General features: G+C 37.1%; 3 protein-coding genes across 4 annotated transcripts; 2 read left to right on the top strand and 1 right to left on the bottom strand.

Annotated features, from left to right (window-relative positions):
* The first annotated feature begins 1,752 nt into the window (after positions 1–1,752).
* On the top strand, positions 1,753–8,810 carry LOC126786103 (ABC transporter G family member 3). 2 transcript variants are annotated; one of them, XM_050511815.1, is made up of 12 exons: positions 1,753–1,856; positions 2,550–3,144; positions 3,252–3,331; positions 4,385–4,671; positions 5,080–5,251; positions 5,469–5,582; positions 5,826–5,954; positions 6,152–6,343; positions 7,114–7,200; positions 7,593–7,865; positions 8,136–8,243; positions 8,489–8,810. In XM_050511815.1, exons 2-12 carry the CDS (start codon positions 2,673–2,675, stop codon positions 8,744–8,746), a joined length of 2,172 nt encoding a protein of 723 aa, XP_050367772.1. In that variant the 5' UTR covers positions 1,753–1,856; positions 2,550–2,672; the 3' UTR covers positions 8,747–8,810. The 2 variants fall into 2 exon arrangements, with proteins under 2 accessions (XP_050367772.1, XP_050367773.1); XM_050511816.1 differs by having other exon boundaries at positions 1,806–1,856; positions 2,639–3,144.
* A 251-nt stretch (positions 8,811–9,061) lies between these two features.
* On the bottom strand, positions 9,062–10,587 carry LOC126788718 (UDP-glycosyltransferase 86A1-like). The gene is made up of 2 exons (XM_050514734.1): positions 10,056–10,587; positions 9,062–9,963 (listed from the first exon to the last, which is right to left on the bottom strand). Exons 1-2 carry the CDS (start codon positions 10,585–10,587, stop codon positions 9,062–9,064), a joined length of 1,434 nt encoding a protein of 477 aa, XP_050370691.1.
* Positions 10,588–16,242: 5,655 nt separating this feature from the next.
* On the top strand, positions 16,243–16,680 carry LOC126787317 (protein SMALL AUXIN UP-REGULATED RNA 51-like). The gene has a single exon (XM_050513221.1). It carries the CDS (start codon positions 16,243–16,245, stop codon positions 16,678–16,680), a length of 438 nt encoding a protein of 145 aa, XP_050369178.1.
* Positions 16,681–18,604: the final 1,924 nt, after the last annotated feature.

The following is an 18,604-nucleotide window of genomic DNA, read 5'->3' as shown; positions in this document are numbered from 1 at the left end:
GACCGTCGGAGCGGTGGTGCCAAAGGTCACGGGGATGATTGAAGAGAAGGGTTGGTTGGGATTTGGGCATGGTTTCTTTTAGGTACCTTTTTTGGGCCTTGAAAAAGCACTGGGTTCAGGCCTTCCATCCTTTTTCTTTTTTCTTTCCTGTCTGGTTAGTTAAGAAAACTTTCTCAAACCCTAGTTTTATTAACTCTACCGATGTAGGGTACGCAATTGATGCCATTGGCCTGAGTTGGTTGGTTGTTGTTTTGAAACTAAGGTTTTAGGAGTTATTTCATTTCTTGCTTTGCAATGAAGTTTTAGTCCGTTTGTTTTGACATTTATCTTGACGTTTATTTTAGACTTTGGTTTGTTTAATAAGCGCGTTTTTGTGCATTTATTTATTTTACTTAGATTTAGCTTGTATGAGAGGTGGTTTTTCACCTCTTGTATTTGATCCTTATGACCGTACATGACGTTGTCGCCGAATGAAGTAAATTCATTTCCTTAAAAAAAATCGTGAAGCAACGCGATGACCAATCAACTTTTCGCACCCTGCTAGCGAAGGCATATGTTATTATCCGGATGTCCACTACGAGGATATTTGTGATGTTGCCAATGGTTTTGGTCATTTGTCCCCTCCCTTTGTATGGCTTACCCCACCAAGCCAATTTCAGAAGCCAAGGCACGCGGCGGTTTGGCTAGGTTTGAGATCACGATGCCGGCTTGGTGGAATTATAGAAGTGTTTGGTACAATCTTGGAGGTTTGAGTCGTTCCAAAGTAAACTGCGGTCTGCTCAACTTTTAATAATAATATCAACGAAAACTTCAATGACTGCAACTAAGACAAGCACCTCGTTCTTTTTAATTAAAAAAAAACACCTAAAAAGAAAATGGTGATTCTAGTTGCACCTCACTTTTTACTATTTATACCTTTATCTAATTTTTTCTCCTCAAATTTTCCAATTTTGCCCCTTATTTTTATGTGCTCCTCTGTTTTATTTTAGTTTGATATTTTTTCCCCAATTTATCAAATTTTCCCCTTTGAAATTTCAAAATCTCTATACATTTGATTAGATAGAAACTAAAATAAATTTGCATTTGTTTACATACAACTCATCGAAAGATTATTATTTTGAGAACATATTTATATTACTAGCCTCGTGCCAGTGCGATGCACGTGTTGTGATTGCGCAGGTTTGTAGAATTTTATTATTGATTATTAAAATCTCATTCTTTTATGTAATTTTGTTTCCTATGAAGGATAATTTTGGTAAAATATTTGTATTTTACATAATTATTCTTATGTTTGTGTGTGAGAATAAAGTTAGTAAAATTAATAGTTCACAATTTGGTGAAATTTTTAGGTGCTGATTTTATAGTAGTAGAAATGAGCTCTCCAAATGATATTTTTGAATCGATAACTAAAAATATACATTGATGAAGAAATAGTTAACCGAGAAATATAATATATACATTGATTAAACGCAAATAGTGACTAAATTTCTAAATGAATACTGTTCATATAACCCGCAAGAGATTTTATTGAAATAGAATAGAGGTGTAGATAGAAATAAAAATGGACAAAAAAGGAAGTTTTTGAGGAAAAAAAGTTAGATTGAGGTATATATAGGAATTAGGGAAATACAACTAGAATCACCCAATAAAGAACTAGAGAAAAAACAAAGGAAAAAAAAATAAAAACAAAAAACAAAAAACAAAAAAAACAAAGGAAAGATAAAGTGAGATGCAAAGCATACATAAACCGGAAAAAGCAGGTCAAATAGTCCACTGATTTGGCTTTCTCTGTCTCTCTTTCTCTCTGTCACTGTTACACTACTAGAAGCTCTCCCTGAGCTCTCACTCAGATCCAGGTTTGTCTTCTGTCTATGCAAAACTGCTTTAACTATCACCTCTTCCAAGTAGTTCGATTTGGGTTTCAGCTTCCAGTTCTGTTAGGTATCCCAGAAAGTAAAAAGAAACAGTAACATGTGTACACATTTCTGGGTATACTATTTTGGTGCTATTATGATTTTAATGGGCTCAAGTTTACCGTAGTTTCATTCTTTGATCGTTGTTTCAAGAGGTAATGGCTTCTAGTCTAGTGTCTCAGACGAGTGAATTAGAATACTAGGATTCAGGGTTCGCATCCTTTGGATTTTATCGGTCATTGTTAGGTTTTCAGCTACCCAACAAAGCATTGTGTATTTGGGATTTATATCAAATTGAGGAAATGGACGTGGGTATTGGTTAGAGAAAGTAAATGGATTGTTTCCTCTTTTCATTTTTCTGTCAATGGTTGCTTAAAATGTAGAGATATTTCCTTCACATTCACGTTATTCATTCTTAGAATTGGATATAGATGAGGAAGATAACTTTACAAGCCTGATTTTTTCGGATCTTTCGTAAGCAAAATTATAGGAGTTTCCCCTTGGGGAAAGTTTTGAGGAGAAGTTTTCTACTTTGCTGTTGAAGTTCTCTCAAATGTCATTTTACAAAATCAAGGTTCAGTTTTGCTTTTGATCAGCTCTCCTTCCGGTCCTTATATATTGATTTCATTCCTACAGCTTGACAGGCCAAGGTTTGATAACAGAGTTTGATAATAGTGTAGTGGTAGTGAGTTAGCAAGCTCGTTGTTGGACGAAAGTTATTGTAGAATGAACTGAAGTCTTGTCATTGGTGAGAAGATAATGGAAGAAATACAGTCACAGTCAGATAATTATAGGTCGTCATCATCTTCAGCAAGCAGTCCGGCAAGTAGGGTGCCTTCAAGTAATTTTTTCTACTTGCACAAACCTGGTTCACTCAGACAACCAATCTCATTTGAAGATTCACCTGAGTGGGAGGACACAGATGTTGATGTTAGGGTGGAAGAAGGTGGTGACTCTATCAATATTGCAACCACTCCGGTCTCACCATCGCTTTCAAAGCTCAATAGTGGGTCCTTGCCATCCCCACCATTACCCGAGGGTGCAACTGTAGTAAGAAAGATTGCAGGGGCTTCAATTGTGTGGAAGGACTTGACTGTTACAGTAAAAGGGAAAAGAAAGTACTCGGACAGGGTAGTGAAGAGTTCAAATGGTTATGCATTGCCAGGAACTATAACAGTAATAATGGGTCCTGCTAAATCGGGGAAGTCCACACTACTAAGAGCACTTGCAGGTCTTCAAGCACTCACTGTTAATACTAAATTAAGCATTAGAGTTCCGTCTTTTCTTTTCTTTGGATGCATAAGTGTTAAGTACTAATGATGGTTTGTCTTGCTCTAGGAAGACTGCCTCACTCAGCAAAAATGTATGGTGAAGTGTTTGTAAACGGTAACAAAGTGTCAATGCCATATGGTTCATATGTAAGTTGCACATTTATTACATTTTTGTTCTGTGTTTTATGTAGTTCAGCTGATGCATTCTTTTATATCTTTACCTACTATTACTGAGTTAATTTTGAGATTTATTTAAAATTCATAATCTTTTCATGTAGCATGTTTGTGTTGCAAACTTAATATTCATTATCATCAAAGCAATTTCCAATTGTTTGATACATAATGCATGCGTCTCCTCATTCTTCCAATAATTTATTTTTTTGGTTCTAGCAACCACTCAAATACGCTTATTTGGGCGGTCAGTTCTTCAAGTCATCAACTAAAAATGTTAGCATAGGTCCTCTAAGTATTGCAGAGTGATGAAATTTCAGTTGGTTGACATTATTGACCATGACTTGGGATTTTCTTCACAATATTTGGGAATTAAAATCACAAATTGATAGTGGGAAAAATTGTTATCTACTTTGTAGTGATTATTGAACTCTGCATCTTCTGTTTTCATGTTTAAATACTTATCCTTTTTGTGGCTAACTCCTCTTTAGGTATAGGTAATCTGAAGTCTATATAAAAGTAATATTAGAGCAAGACATCAGACGTGAATAACCACTCTACTTGCCCAATTGTGTCAGTTTAATAATGCATTTGCATGAAGTCAGGTCTTGAACCCAGCTTGTGTTAGTGTGCATTTTAAACAAGCTTCTTGTCATGTACCAGTACCATGTAGCGTCACTGACATCATGAGTTTTTGCCCTTCTCTATTGAAGCGTAGGATTTTGCTCTTTTCTCGATTATCTTGTTCCTCTAGGGGAAAGTCTTGATAAACATGCTCATTATACAAAGTACATGATTCCAAAAATTTAAAAATGGGGCTGTATTCATTTTTGCCTTTCTACTGTAGATTGTATAGGAGGGTAGTTTGAAAATATTGTTGCCTTGGAATTTGAAGCTTCTGCGGTCCAGTTGTTGTCTGAATATGTAGTACATAAAGGCTGTAATGCAGCAAAGCAATCATTGTTTTGGTTGATTTTGACTATCTGCCTGGTCTGTTGTTTGATGTTCGTTCGGTAATCCAATTTGCAGGGTTTCGTGAAGAGGGAAATTAATTTAATTGGATCTCTAACTGTTCGGGAGTTTCTGTATTACTCAGCACTCCTTCAGCTTCCTGGTTTTTTTTGTCAGAAGAAGGGTGTAGTAGAGGATGCTATTCATGCCATGTCACTGGGTGATTATGCAAACAGATTGATAGGTGGTCACTGCTATATGAAAGGCCTTCCCAACGGAGAGAGACGGCGCATTAGCATTGCCCGAGAACTTGTGATGAGGCCTCATGTCTTATTCATAGATGAGCCTCTTTATCACCTTGATAGGTAACGCTAGATTCTATGAATTCTATGATGCATAGCTCTATCTAAAGTTATCTAACAGCATGCCTCCTGATTCTATAAATTTCATTTTTTTTGTTTATTATCCAAGCAACCAAATGGGGGAATTTGACCCAATTGTTCAATGTTCTCCAATAAATTGCAAGTCAACTGTTCTGAATTCTTGAATATAAAAGTTTGGGTTTGATAAGCATCTATATGATCCTTGCAAACAATCATTTGGACAATGGAACCATCAATTATTAATAGTTGTTGCAGTATGCATGTTTTGAGAAATCCTGCAGAATCACTGAATTGATTAATTTAGGTCTTTTATACCTATAGATACGCGTTTTCATGCGAAATTATTTGCTTCATTGCGGTACTGTAACTAAAGTACTTGTTACATTTCAGTGTTTCTGCATTGCTGATGATGGTTACCTTGAAGAAGCTTGCAAGTACAGGTTGCACTCTGATATTTACCATTTACCAGAGCAGCACAGAAGTCTTTGGCCTATTTGACAGGATATGTCTGCTTTCTAATGGGAACACCCTTTTCTTTGGAGAAACATTGTCTTGCTTGCAGGTCAGTAATTTTGTACTGAAATTTGAATTGGAACTGCTGAACGTGAATATTGCAAGTCTAACCTTATTTCCTTGTTGGTGTCACATGTTTCACTTTGACAACCATTCTTTTAAACTGATTATGTTTTAACGCTCTAGAAGATAATTTTCTTCATCTTATCAAAGAATAATTTAGCGTTATTGAGAAGTTCTAACTTAAATATCTTATGATGATGAAGCACTTCTCAAATGCTGGATTTCCATGTCCGATAATGCAAAGTCCTTCCGATCACTTCCTGCGTGCAATAAATACAGATTTTGATAGGATCATTGCAATGTGCAAGAACTGGCAGGTAATTGCTTGTTACAGTTTTGTTGTTTTTTTTTCTTAACTCATTAAAGATGCCTCATAAAGTTTTACTATAATAATATGCTCCACTAAGTGATTCGACAAATTTTGGATCCTGTATCTTCAACTGGACTTTGTTATGCTATCACCATGATACTTGTCGGTCTATAAATCATTTCTTAGACTTTAGTTAGACATTTACCATTGTTCCTTTGTGACATATATCTTGACTGCAACTTGATGATAGGATGACAATGGGGACTTCTCATCTGTAAACATGGACACAGCTGTTGCAATACGCACCCTTGAAGCAACTTATAGATCATCAGCTGATGCTGCTGCAGTTGAAAATATGATACTAAGACTCACAGAGAAGGTTCTGGTTTGACATGTTTTTTATTTTTTAATACACAACTTAAGACTCTTAAGATGGGTGGCTGCACACACATGCAGCTTCAGTTTTGTATTGCAGTCCCTAATTTAGTTACAAATATATACATATTATGTATATATCGATAGATTATGTTAGGTTCTATGATTTCGTTGACTTCCGATATGCACATGCTTCAACAGGAAGGTCCATTACTTAAAAGCAAAGGAAAGGCTGGCAGTGCTACACGGATAGCAGTCTTAACTTGGAGATCATTATTGATAATGTCAAGGGAATGGAAATACTACTGGCTTCGACTTATTCTTTATATCATATTTGCACTCTCTGTTGGTACAGCATTTTCTGGCTTAGGGCATTCCTTGTCTTCAGTTCTGGTGAGTATCTTAGTCTCTTAAGTTTTTGTTGGAATGAAAAAATTGTGTATTTGAACCACTACTAGTAAACACTTATCTCAAAGATAAAATATACCCTGAATAAGAAATATTCCTTCATTATTCTTGCAATTCCAATTTAGTGATAATATAGCGAAATACTTGTCTTATACTCAACAACATATGCAATATTTCCAGTCCGGTCTTTATCTTCATATCAATTGGTTCCATTTTTATTGATTTGTTGCTACTCAAAAGCGTACCACAGTTTTATAGGAACTACAACACCTGGTAAATCCCAAGTGCCTTTTCAGTTCGAGGAATTAGATACTGTAAGGAAGTTTCAAAGTCTGATATAATGGATAAAGGCTTGTTTTAAACATCTGATTGACCCGACTTCCTGGAACTACCACACCTGTATGGCTACAGCACAATTTATTAATGATTTCTCTTAATATTGCTTAATATTGATGAGGTTTTCACATTAAACATATATAATTACCTACTCCTTTAGGACAAGTTCTTGTTTGCTTGTGTTGCGTCAGATATTAGTTTTTTTTCTTCACCGTCATTTCCAAACAAGAGTTGGAGTGTAATTTGATCTGTTTTGTTTACTGCACTAGCAAGCATTGCTGGATTTTGGTACGTGCTACATAGTTAGTAGTGAATGAGTGGTCTTGACAATGATGCTACCTGTTTTCAAGTCACATGCATCCACTATATTTGTTTGCTTCTGTGACATCTGACTATTGTTCTTTACATCTTCTATGCAGACAAGAGTTGCAGCCATATTTGTGTTTGTTTCATTTACTGCACTACTAAGCATCGCTGGAGTTCCTGCAATTATGAAAGAAGTCAAGGTAACAAGGATTCTGTTCTTTTTCTAATTTGTGATAAGCATCTGCCAAGTTTAAATGTGAAAAATGTTTCGACATTAATATAACAAATTTCTGGTGGTCTTGGGTAGTTTGTTACGCACAGTTAGATGTTATTAATATTCAAAATGTATGAACTCTCTTCATCTGCGGTGAATATTTGCGAGCTTGCATATAAGATCCTTGTTAATATGGACAAGGCTGTATATGGTTCTTGTTATACAAAGAGATATTTTGATATCCGAAACCAGTCTAGTGAAAAATGAAAACATTTGATATTAGTATGAAGTCTTCTCATCTTTCAAGTTTTACTACAACTGATCAGTCAAAGGACCAATTGTATGTTTGCTCTGATCACACTGTTATCTTATGTGCAGATATATGCGAGTGAAGAGTCAAACCAACATTTGGGGGCACTAGTCTTTTTAGTTGGGCAGCTTCTCTCTAGTATCCCGTTCCTGTTCCTCATCTCTATCTCGTCAAGTCTTGTCTTCTACTTCCTTGTAGGATTGCGAGATGAGTTCAGCTTGCTGATGTACTTCGTGCTAAATTTCTTCATGTGCCTATTAGTCAATGAAGGACTGATGCTGGTTGTTGTATCTTTATGGCGAGACGTTTATTGGAGCACCCTGACTCTAGTATCTGTACAAGTAAGAGTTCTTCTCAGTGATCTAATCTAAAATTTCCACTTTCAATGTGTTCATTAAACCATCTTGTTTTTCTTTCATTCAATCATCCTGCGTTGACAGTAATTTCATTACATGGATAAGTAAAGACCACCTCCCCTACGCAAAAGAAAATTGTAATTTATATTCCCACATGTTGTTTATATTAGTATATTATTACAAATATGTTCTAATTTTATACTTGTTTGTTTCCTTCGCTGGTCTAAGCTTACACTGAAAATATACGCATTTCAGGTGATAATGATGCTATCTGCGGGCTATTTCAGAATTCGAAATGCTTTGCCTAAACCAGTGTGGACATATCCAATATCGTATATTGCTTTCCACACCTACTCTATACAGGCAAGAGCTTTGATCTGGGCATAGTAACACTGGAATAAAAATTAATAAAATAAAATGAAAATTTTTGTAAGCTACCTTGTTCAATGAGTTTCTTGAATTTGGTCAGAAAAAGAAGACCAAAACAAGAAGAGTTTCTATGTTATCTTCACATTTATAGTTCAAGTCTTTCATATTCGGGAACTACTGGGCTAATATTAAATCTCTTACTGAATAATAATCAGTTATGTTCTACTTATGATATACAGGGGCTGTTGGAGAATGAATACCTTGGGACTTCCTTTGCAGTTGGGCAGGTACGGACCATCTCTGGGTATCAAGCACTCCGAAGTGCATACGATACCTCTATGGACAGTAATTCCAAGTGGGCAAATTTATTGGTGTTGTTTCTAATGGCAGTTGGGTATCGTCTCCTCGTCTTTGTTTTACTGTACTTTCGAGTCGGGAATAAAAGGTTCATGTCTAAGATTTTCAAGTGTAATCGGGATACAAACAATGCAAGATAAATGAAGTTGCCATGTGCTTCATTTGGCTCCCAAAATTGTAAAATTGTCTTTGCATGTGCAATTTTGCTCTAGAAAAAACTGAGGAAATTTTAATGAAAGGTAATTATTTTAGGAAGCAGATTTTGCTGCCATTTTCTATTGTTTTCAACTTCTTGGAGTCCTTGTCTTTTAAATTTGGTTTTCGTGAGCTGAGTATCAATCTTGTAGTTGGAATAAATACAGGCGAGATAAGTGACATATTATATACATTACAGAAAGTGAGCGACTACAAACAATGATACATGAGTATATCCATGAACTAATATCACTGAAGTTTTATTTTCGAATCCTGGCCTTAAGATCCTTGATGAATGTGTCCATATTTTGCTCAGATGATCCATTGGGTTTCAATGCATCTTCCAATGTCTTCCTAACCTTGGCAACCGCTTTTCTAAACTCTTCCCCTGATTTCACATCCATCAAATGGTTGATTTTATACGAAACTCTCTCCTTCTTCACCACTTTCCGATCGCATAAATTAGTCCCTACCTTCCAATCATCAACTATTAGCTTTCTGTTAGTGAATTGATCAGTAAGTAAAGGGTAACACAACAATGGTACACCACACCAAATACTTTCCAATGTAGAATTCCACCCACAATGTGTCAAAAAACCTCCTATAGCCGGGTGTGCCAAGACCGATTTCTGGCAGCACCACTGAATAATAATTCCCCGGTCACTGGTTCGCTCTTTAAAACCAGACGGTAACGGATCTGTGTCCTCGGAGCTAACGATATCCGGCCGGAGTACCCAAACAAAGTTCACTTTGCTAAGTTCAAGTCCATTAGCTATCTCTATAAGGTCACCTTTGGATAGATGTGCATAGCTACCAAATGAGACATACAACACTGAGCCATGAGGTCTGGAGTCGAGCCACTGGCTGCAGTCCGACTCGGACCACAGACTAGTCGCAACGATGCTCTTGTTGAACCTGTTGGGAAAAATAGGGCCAATTGCATAGAAGGGGATCTTGGCATGGAGGGGTTTGATGGTCTCAGATTCCATCTCCTGCACTGTGTTGCATAGAACGTAATGTGCTCCTCTAACGTCCTTGAAGGCATTGAAAATGATATTGTGGCACACAGTTGTGGTATTAGTTTCTTGAAGATAGGACATCATGTCCTTGGGATCAATTGATTTCACTCCAGGTATGTAATCTATGTCGTCCTCCCGCAGATCTAACAATAACACAAGCACATATGTCAACCTTAACCATCAAGATCAGCTGCAATAATTCACATGTAGCTTCATCAGTACGTACGTAACTTACCATGACATGCAAAATGACCATTTCTCCGAAGAAAATCAACATGATAATAGAGTGAATAAACCAACGCAGGCTCTGTCCAAAACGAAACATAGAGCAGATCAAACTTCTTGGCAACCTTGGCCGGCCAGACGAAGAACGTATCGGCAATGAGACAAGTAATCGATGAGGTGCTCGCCGAGGACGTGACAAGTTTTCCGACCAACTCATCAACGTGGGCAGAAAACACATGCAACAAAGAGGCCATGAACTGGTCGTGGTTGAGGGAACGGTCAAACTCAACTGGGAGGCCATCGGAGACGGTAGTGTAGTCTATGTCGTGCCCGGCTTCACGTGCAGCGGCAAAGAGGTCGCCGCCGGTTTTCGGTTGCGCTTTGGAGGTATGGTGGTGGATGGATTGAGTGTTAACAAAGGTGATCTTGAAGCCTCGTGATGCAAGCTTGATGGCCAACTCGACTGAGGGGATTACATGGCCTTGGAGAGGGTAAGGGATGAAGATGGCGTGAGGCTTCTTCTGATGATCTAATTCTGCCATTTGAGAAAATCTCAACAGAGCAATTTTTGGATCTTAAGGATACGAGTGCCATAGTTATAGGGGGGTTTTGACTATACCTATATATGAATGACTGAATTTGCCTTCGTTTGCGGACACTTAATATGCGTGGATGAACAACATTTGAAATGGACGATGCCAAACTCAGCCGACCCTTCTAATTTTCAATAATCAATCTCTAAAATTACATGAAGAATTCCCCCTCTGAAAGCCACGTAATATCATGGCCGTCAGCAGACTCTAATTAATTTTCGTGCAGTTTCTTACAGTACATGACATTTTAACAAAACAATCAGCCTTCAACAAAAAAGCCATATACTTTAGAGAAATCATACTGAGTTGGATAATTTTGATTCTAGTTTCTCACTCGTGTTCAATCATATCATTGGTGTAATAACACGATAATTTGCTCAGGGTACGTCCTAAAGGTTCCAGGAGCTCTCTCCTCTCCTTTTTCCTTTCGTTGCCGCCATGCCCTTTTTTCAATCCAAAATCCTAGTATCAACCTTCCCCGATGAATCATATCCTTTTTCTTCATTCCCTCTCATCTCTTAGATCCAAATGGCTGGCATAAATCGGTGATGAGGTCGACGGAGTGGTCGATCACTCTAGCTAGAACCAGTCTTTCAAGTCTCAATGGCCATACCATTAAGCTATATTGATAAACAACACTCGGCACTTCATAACTGCAAATTGCACTATCAGCTGAAATATTATCTTCATGCAATTAAGCCAAACCACCGTTCTAGGTGTAGGTTTCAGCATAGTCAAAATGGAAATTTAATTGGGGAATGTCAAACGATTGAGCTCCAAGCGGCTATATGTGTCTCTATCCTCCCTCATGTGTCTAACCAAGTTCAAGTAGAAAACAATCGCAAGATGTCATGGATGAGTTGCAAATTTTGAATGAAGATAAGCTAGCATATGAGCCTGACATTTGTGGGATATCTATGCCGAACCAATTTTCTTGAAGATATCATGACTCTAGCCATGAGGGCGAAGCTTCTAGATATCCAAATTTAATCAATAAATTTCTTGCATACTAGTAGATATAACATTTCCGTGCTAATTATATAGTATTGCCAGGACTTTCAACAGACACATAGCGATTCGTTTATCTACATGTACGCTTATCATATAGGCCCTCGACATGTTTAACAGCTAGCTAGCCCTTTCTGTTCCTGAGTCCTGACATAGACTTTGCTCTGCCCTTGCCAACAATCACATCCTCCAACTCGACCACTTGCGTTCTTTTGGCATTTGGAGGCTCTAAATATGTTTTTTTTTGGGTGATGTGTATTCACATATTAGCAAGAGAGATAATTTCTCAAATGGTTAATGAGAACATATTAGCAGTCTGTATGTTCTGGCAAAGGTCTATGTATATGTTCCTATGTTCATCAAGAAATGTATAGACTTTTCTTCTCACATTTTCTTCTTCGTGTTTTTATATTAGATTAATGAAAAATAATCAAAATGAAACAAAACTAGTTCCAATCTGCTAAAAGCCTAACTAATCCTCCAAAATATGTGGACGAACAAGAAAAGAAACACAATTGAATCAATGCAAAAGCTATGGGATTATGCATCCCCATGCCACCGTGCTAATTATCTATGAGATGCGTCGATCATTCACCAACTCACCGAAAGATGTGGGTAAACGATCGCGAACAACCAGGGAGACTAGCTAATTCGTCATTGACAGGATCGTATAAAGAGGTTTAATGTGTTTGCACAGTTCAGAGCCAAAGTATATCAAAGAGCTGCTTGCTAGCAAAGTATAAAGAGGTTTAATGTGCTTGCTAAGGTTTCCTATTCACCAAGTTGTCACTAATCGATCTGGCATGGACTGATGGAGGTTCAGGTAATGAGTTGGTTGAAAGGCTCCGCTCGTTATAACCATACGTATATTAGAGTCCCCGATGAATTCTTCTTAAGAATTACAGTAGTTGATAATTCTAGAAAATTAGTTGATATTATATGTCACATGGGGACTTGACAAAGTTCCCACACTTCAATTTGTTGATGTTTAAGATACTTATTTACGAAAATTATATATATAGTATTTATCCAAAGTGAAGTTTTAATTACTTTCTAGCACACTTTTTCAAATAAATACACACTCGAAAAGAGTAGATTAATTATTGAAGTCACGGGATCAGTGCAACCACAATTTACAATATCAAATTAAGATTTTTATTTTGGTTTTTTTGGGCAAATAATAAAATAGTACTATTTCTCATCATAAATTAGAAAAATGTCAACATTTATTTGTCAATTGTAAAAATATCATCTCAAGTGATTTGAAATTAGAAAATAGTTAACAAGCTTGGAACAAAATTATAAAATAGTCACTTTTAAAATATTTTCTGGACAATTTTGCAATTTCTCTAACTATTTTTCTTCATCTTCTTTTTCCTTTTTCTTCGAATTCTGGCCATAAGTTTGTCGTCCGGTAATGAATTTGAGCGTGGTTGGTACCCTTGAAAAGATCTTTTTCCCCTCTTTCATTTAATACCATACACACTTTGAGCCGACCACCGTACAAGGAGCAGCAACCTCGCAAGGGGCTGCCGCCATCCATAGTAGTGCTCTAAGCTATTCCGGCGAAATCGGAGCTTAAGGCTCCTCGATTCCAGTTTTCTTCAATCTGAGCATACTCATATCAATCTCCTTTAAATTTGAACATCATTTCCCATATTTAGACATTTTTTTCTCGGCATATCACATCCGATGTCACACTACCTGTCACACTATTTGTCACACCTCCTGTCACACTACATGTCACAACCGTTGTCACACTACATGTCAAACCCGCTATCACACTACCTGTCACACATGCTGTCACACTACCTGTCACAACCGCTACCACAACCATTGTCACACTACTTGTCACACCTATTGTTACACTCGTTGTCACACTAACTATCATACCTCCTGTCACACTCACTGCACAACCGTTGTCATAACCATTGTCACACCTGCTATCACAACCACTGTCACACTACATGTCACACCCTCTGTCACACTACATGTCACACCCGCTGTCACACTACATGTCACACCCGTTGTCACACTGTTTTATGTGACTGTAGTGACAAGAAAAAGAAGAGAATAAGAATGACTAGAAATAACGAACATTTGTTTACTATTATGTGATCTTGAACTTTTCAAATCAACTCATACGATCCAAATATTAACATTAATGTGATATCACATCCCGAGCCACACTACCTACCACACTACCTATACGCATGTCACACTATCTATTACACAAATATTGTTTTGTGACAGGTAATGTGACGGCTATTGTGTCAGGTGGTGTGACGGGTAAAAAACTGAAATTGAAGAAACAAAAAACAGCAAAAGAAAAACAGAAATTCTGACTTGGGCACCCAGATAACTACTTTGGGCACCCATGCCAATATCTCCAATCACGACTCATCAACACTGTTAGGGCCAACATAAAGCTTTTGCCGCTGGACCAATTGCTCATCCCTGCGCCAACAAAATCAACGCCTCTACTACCACACCCGCCTCCCTTTCTCCTCGCACCGATGAACCAACGCTTCCTCCCTGCGCCAAAGAAACCAGAGCGTCTACGGTCACACCCGCCTCCCTTTCTCTATGCGCCAACGAACCCAGCGCCTCCTCCCCATACCCCCCCCGCAACGTCATTAAAACCCTCTTCAAGGTCCGAATATGGATTTGAAGTAACCCATCAAACCAGCCTGTCGTGCCACCATTACTGACCATCAATTCGTCCGCCAGCTGAGTCACTGATATAGGAGAATACTAAGCCATTGGCTTTCCTTCAACACATGCAAACTAGTTCGAGATCCTCACGTCGTTGCTGGGTTTAAGATAATAGCATGATGTAAATATTTCCATTATTATGGGTAACTATTTAAGCTTTTTTTTAAATGACGTTTTTATAATTTTTAAATATTATTTGAATTTTTTATAAATACACGTATCAAATGTGAATTTTTTTAGAAGCCTATTATTTTTTAACAAACTACTCAAAAGTACCTGACAACAATTGAGTTTATAAATAACTCACTACTTAATTTAATAAAACAAATAAGAACCAAAATTTACAAATAAGGACCAAATGATGGCAAGTTGCCACATGTCATAAATATTTTACTTTTTTTATCCCTCTTTGACCCATAGTGTTTGCTACTATCAATGGAGCAGTCATGTTGATACAGTCAGTTGCTGACAATGGAATTCATGCTCAATTACTATTGGATGTAAATCTAAGGGTTGAAAATAAAATAACTCATTTTTAGAAAGATTCTCCTCATCCTTGGATTTACATCCAATGGTGGTTGAAAATTTCATGGTCAGCTACTGACCGTGTGAATTTTATTTTCAACCCTTGGATTTACATCTAATAGTAGTTGAGCATGAATTTCATAATCAGTTACTGACCATGTGAACGGGATTGTTTAAAGCAGTTATCAATTATCATCACCAAACTTGACACACATTATATAACATTGCGGATACTCTTGCCGTTACGAACATATAACGATCATCAAATAGAGTTCCCACTGTGTGTCGAGCCTGTACGTTCCAGAATGTACGTGCTTAAAGAAAACCAAATCAAAACTTGAAATAGATTTAACGAAAAGTTAAATCATGATAGAGGCTCTGGTTTACGTGTACCTTGCATGTAAGCTGAACCATTCACCAAAACGAATTGTATTTTTCAGGTGGGGCTTGTTGTAGAAGGTACTACTGATCTATTCTGAAGTTCATCACCCTCTCTCGAACTTTCTGGGAACAGACTAGAGTAACCAACGACAAAAAGGTGTAAGAAGAAACTGCATCCACAATCTACAGACACATACTTTTAAGTTTTAATCATTAAAATTTGATGAAATTATCAGTAACCATGTGAATGAACTTGTTTAGTGTATGCAAGAGTACATGCATAATATTTTGAAAAGACACGACATGAACAAAAAAAACAGTTATAATATATTAATGCAAAGTATATAGACAAGCATGAAACTTATGCTTGTAAGACTTAGACTTGAATAAGAGGCTGACATCGGTGCCAACGTTGTAAACAATGTACTTTGCCGAGAAAGCTAGGTAGTTGCCGAGAATGGCTCCGGCAGCTATATACCAGAGAATTGCACCAGCATTCATCCACAGAAAGAGCAAAAGATGACATAATGTTCATGAACCGCTAACTAAATATAATTTTCATATCATTTTGCTCTTCACAAATTCTAAACTCGGAACTCAAAACTCATTTCAACAACGTGGACGCTGTAGAGCGGCTATCCAGTGTACAGTACCACTGTACCAGTGTGCTTAATGATTTTTGGTTTACATGGAGGTTGACGTGACTTGTTAAAGGGGACTTCTCATCGTAACATTGAAGCTGCTCACATGGGCTGGTCTCATCAATTTAACTTCAGGGTCGGGCATTTGTTGTCCTCGTCTCTCTTTCTTATTGTCCCCATTTAAGCAGAAACTTTATGTTCCATCTTATCGTCACTGACAGGCATGAATACACTAGTCATCGACTCAAAACTATAAAAAGAGGTACTAACATGCAGAATAAATATCAAGACCATCAAGTTAGAACAGAGAGCTAGAAAAAGAAACTAATTAAGTATGGCCAAGTCAAGAAGTACCAGTGGCAAGAAGAAGAACAACATCCTGAAGCTCAAGGTACTAGTGGAAAAGCTGCAGACGAGCCTATCGTTGATCCGGAAATCCAATTTAAGTTTCCAAAACGACTCTACCTCAGTGCCGGAAGACGTTAAGGAAGGTCACTTTGCGGTGATTGCTGCGGACGGGGAAAATCCAAAGAGATTTGTGGTGCCATTAAGTTATCTGGCTCATCCAACTTTCTTGAAGCTGCTGGAGCAAGCGGCCGAGGAGTTTGGCTTTGACCACGAGGGTGCCCTAGCGATTCCTTGTCTGCCAAGCGAGCTCGAGAAGATGTTAAGAGATGAGCATGCTCATCCTCATATTATGGAGAAAGACTCATCCTCATCTAGCTCGGGTGTTTACTGGAGTTCTTGTAAAGCTTTAGTGCAGAGCTACTGAGTAATACGATTTTACTACTCAACTTCATGTATTGTCCTGGGTTACTGAATGTGCCTTTTTCAAATAATTGTCCCGAAATTAGCTAGATCATACAAGACTACTAGTTTTGCTGCCAAACAGGGCCGGCCATGGGAGTGCCGCTGGTGCGGTCGCACAAGGCCCCCTCATCCAGTGAAGGCCCCAAGTCGGATTTTACCAAAAACCAATACTCTAATAAATATTAAAACTATTTTAAACATATTATGCATGTTTTCTCATTGGCAATAGAGCTTACTTTTTCTTGGCTAAGTTTGCAAACGCCTTGAGTTCAAGACCAAACACTCACACTTTTTTTAATTTTTTTTTCTAAATCAGCATATATTATAATTTTCAATCTATAATTTGATATCTTGAGTTAATCTTTGCGTAGAAACACCAGAAACCCCCCAATCATATTCTTGTTAATTACCTGTAAAATTCTCTATAACTCGCTCATATTAGAAAACATCAACTTAACTTATGAAAAAAAATAAGAAACAATGAACCAATTCATATTAAAAAAAAAGACTCTTGATAATTTCTTACAAAGGAACCGCAAAATTTAGTCAATGAAGCCGCTAATTTATAGCAAAATCCTAATGAAAAATCGAATACTATTTTTTTAATAATTATTTTTATATAAACCTCATTTCAAATTTCGCACTAGGCCTTCGAATACTTAGAACCGGCCTGCTGCCAAATAGGATGTAAAGTGTAAACACAAGTACGTAGTCACCATAAGTACGTACTCTGTTCGAAATATCGGCGATATGGCCGATATATCGCTGATATTTCGAATTCGATACGATAAGAGCATATCGGTCAAAATTTATCGGTCAACGCAAAAATGATGGTCAACGGTCAAATATCGGTCAAACTTTGATTTTTTATTATTTTTTCAATTTTTGTTTATTTTTTTAATATTTATTTCCTTTTTAAAAAAAACTTATATTTTTTTTCATATATATTTTTAATTTATATAAATTTTAAATATATATGATGAATTTCAAGTCTAAATAATCATTCTTAAATACTTATTTTTATTATTAGATGTCGTTCGTGTACTTTAATTGTCATTAAATCAAGTATTTATTTTCTTTAGTTTATTTAGTACCTTTTTTTAGTTTATTTGGTACATATTGAAGTATAATTTTATAAATTTTATTGAAAATAAGCAAATTCGATAAAACCGATATATCCTCGATAAAACCGATATATCCCCCGATATATCGTTTTACCTCTCGACCAATACGATGCCGAAAACGATATTTAGACCATTGAGTACGTAGTTCAAAAAATATTGCGGTCGCAAATGAACGATCGAGGTAGGGAATCTCTGACTGTTGGTAATACTCGGACAACTATTTCCATATGCATCTTATATGACCCATGATTGCTCTAGGGTCGGGTGTGCTGTAGAATAATTGCATAATACACTTGCCAATGAATATGATCGAGCAGAGAAGTTATAAACTATAGTAATGTCTACCTAGATTGGGGGAATCACGTTCCATCAAGTGCCTACAACTATATATATATACATACCGCAATGTAAAGGGCCTAATTAAGGGAAACCCCCAATATAACGCACTTTATACAATTCCCACCATATGCAGTTCTGTATATCTTTCTCAGATTAGTCACATGTGTCAAATAAGCATCATCATTAAGCCTACGGATTAAGTGGGCCGATAGAGGCCCACAAGCCTGGCTCAGCCCGCATAATAGCTCGTTATAGGCCCGGCCCAGTGGGTAGATGGTTGGATTTGGTTTAGGGGTGAGAAACCTAACCCGCCGAAAGCCCGCTGAGCCCAGCCTAGCCCGTGAAAACCTGCAAATATATGATACATAAATATATTACTTATATACAAATAATATCATTATATATATTATGCTAATATGTTGA

Source organism: Argentina anserina, chromosome 3 (assembly GCF_933775445.1).
Source record: "Argentina anserina chromosome 3, drPotAnse1.1, whole genome shotgun sequence".
Lineage (NCBI taxonomy): Eukaryota > Viridiplantae > Streptophyta > Magnoliopsida > Rosales > Rosaceae > Argentina > Argentina anserina.
Note: the sequence above shows the minus strand (reverse complement) of the source record. Positions and strands in the feature narration are given on the sequence as shown.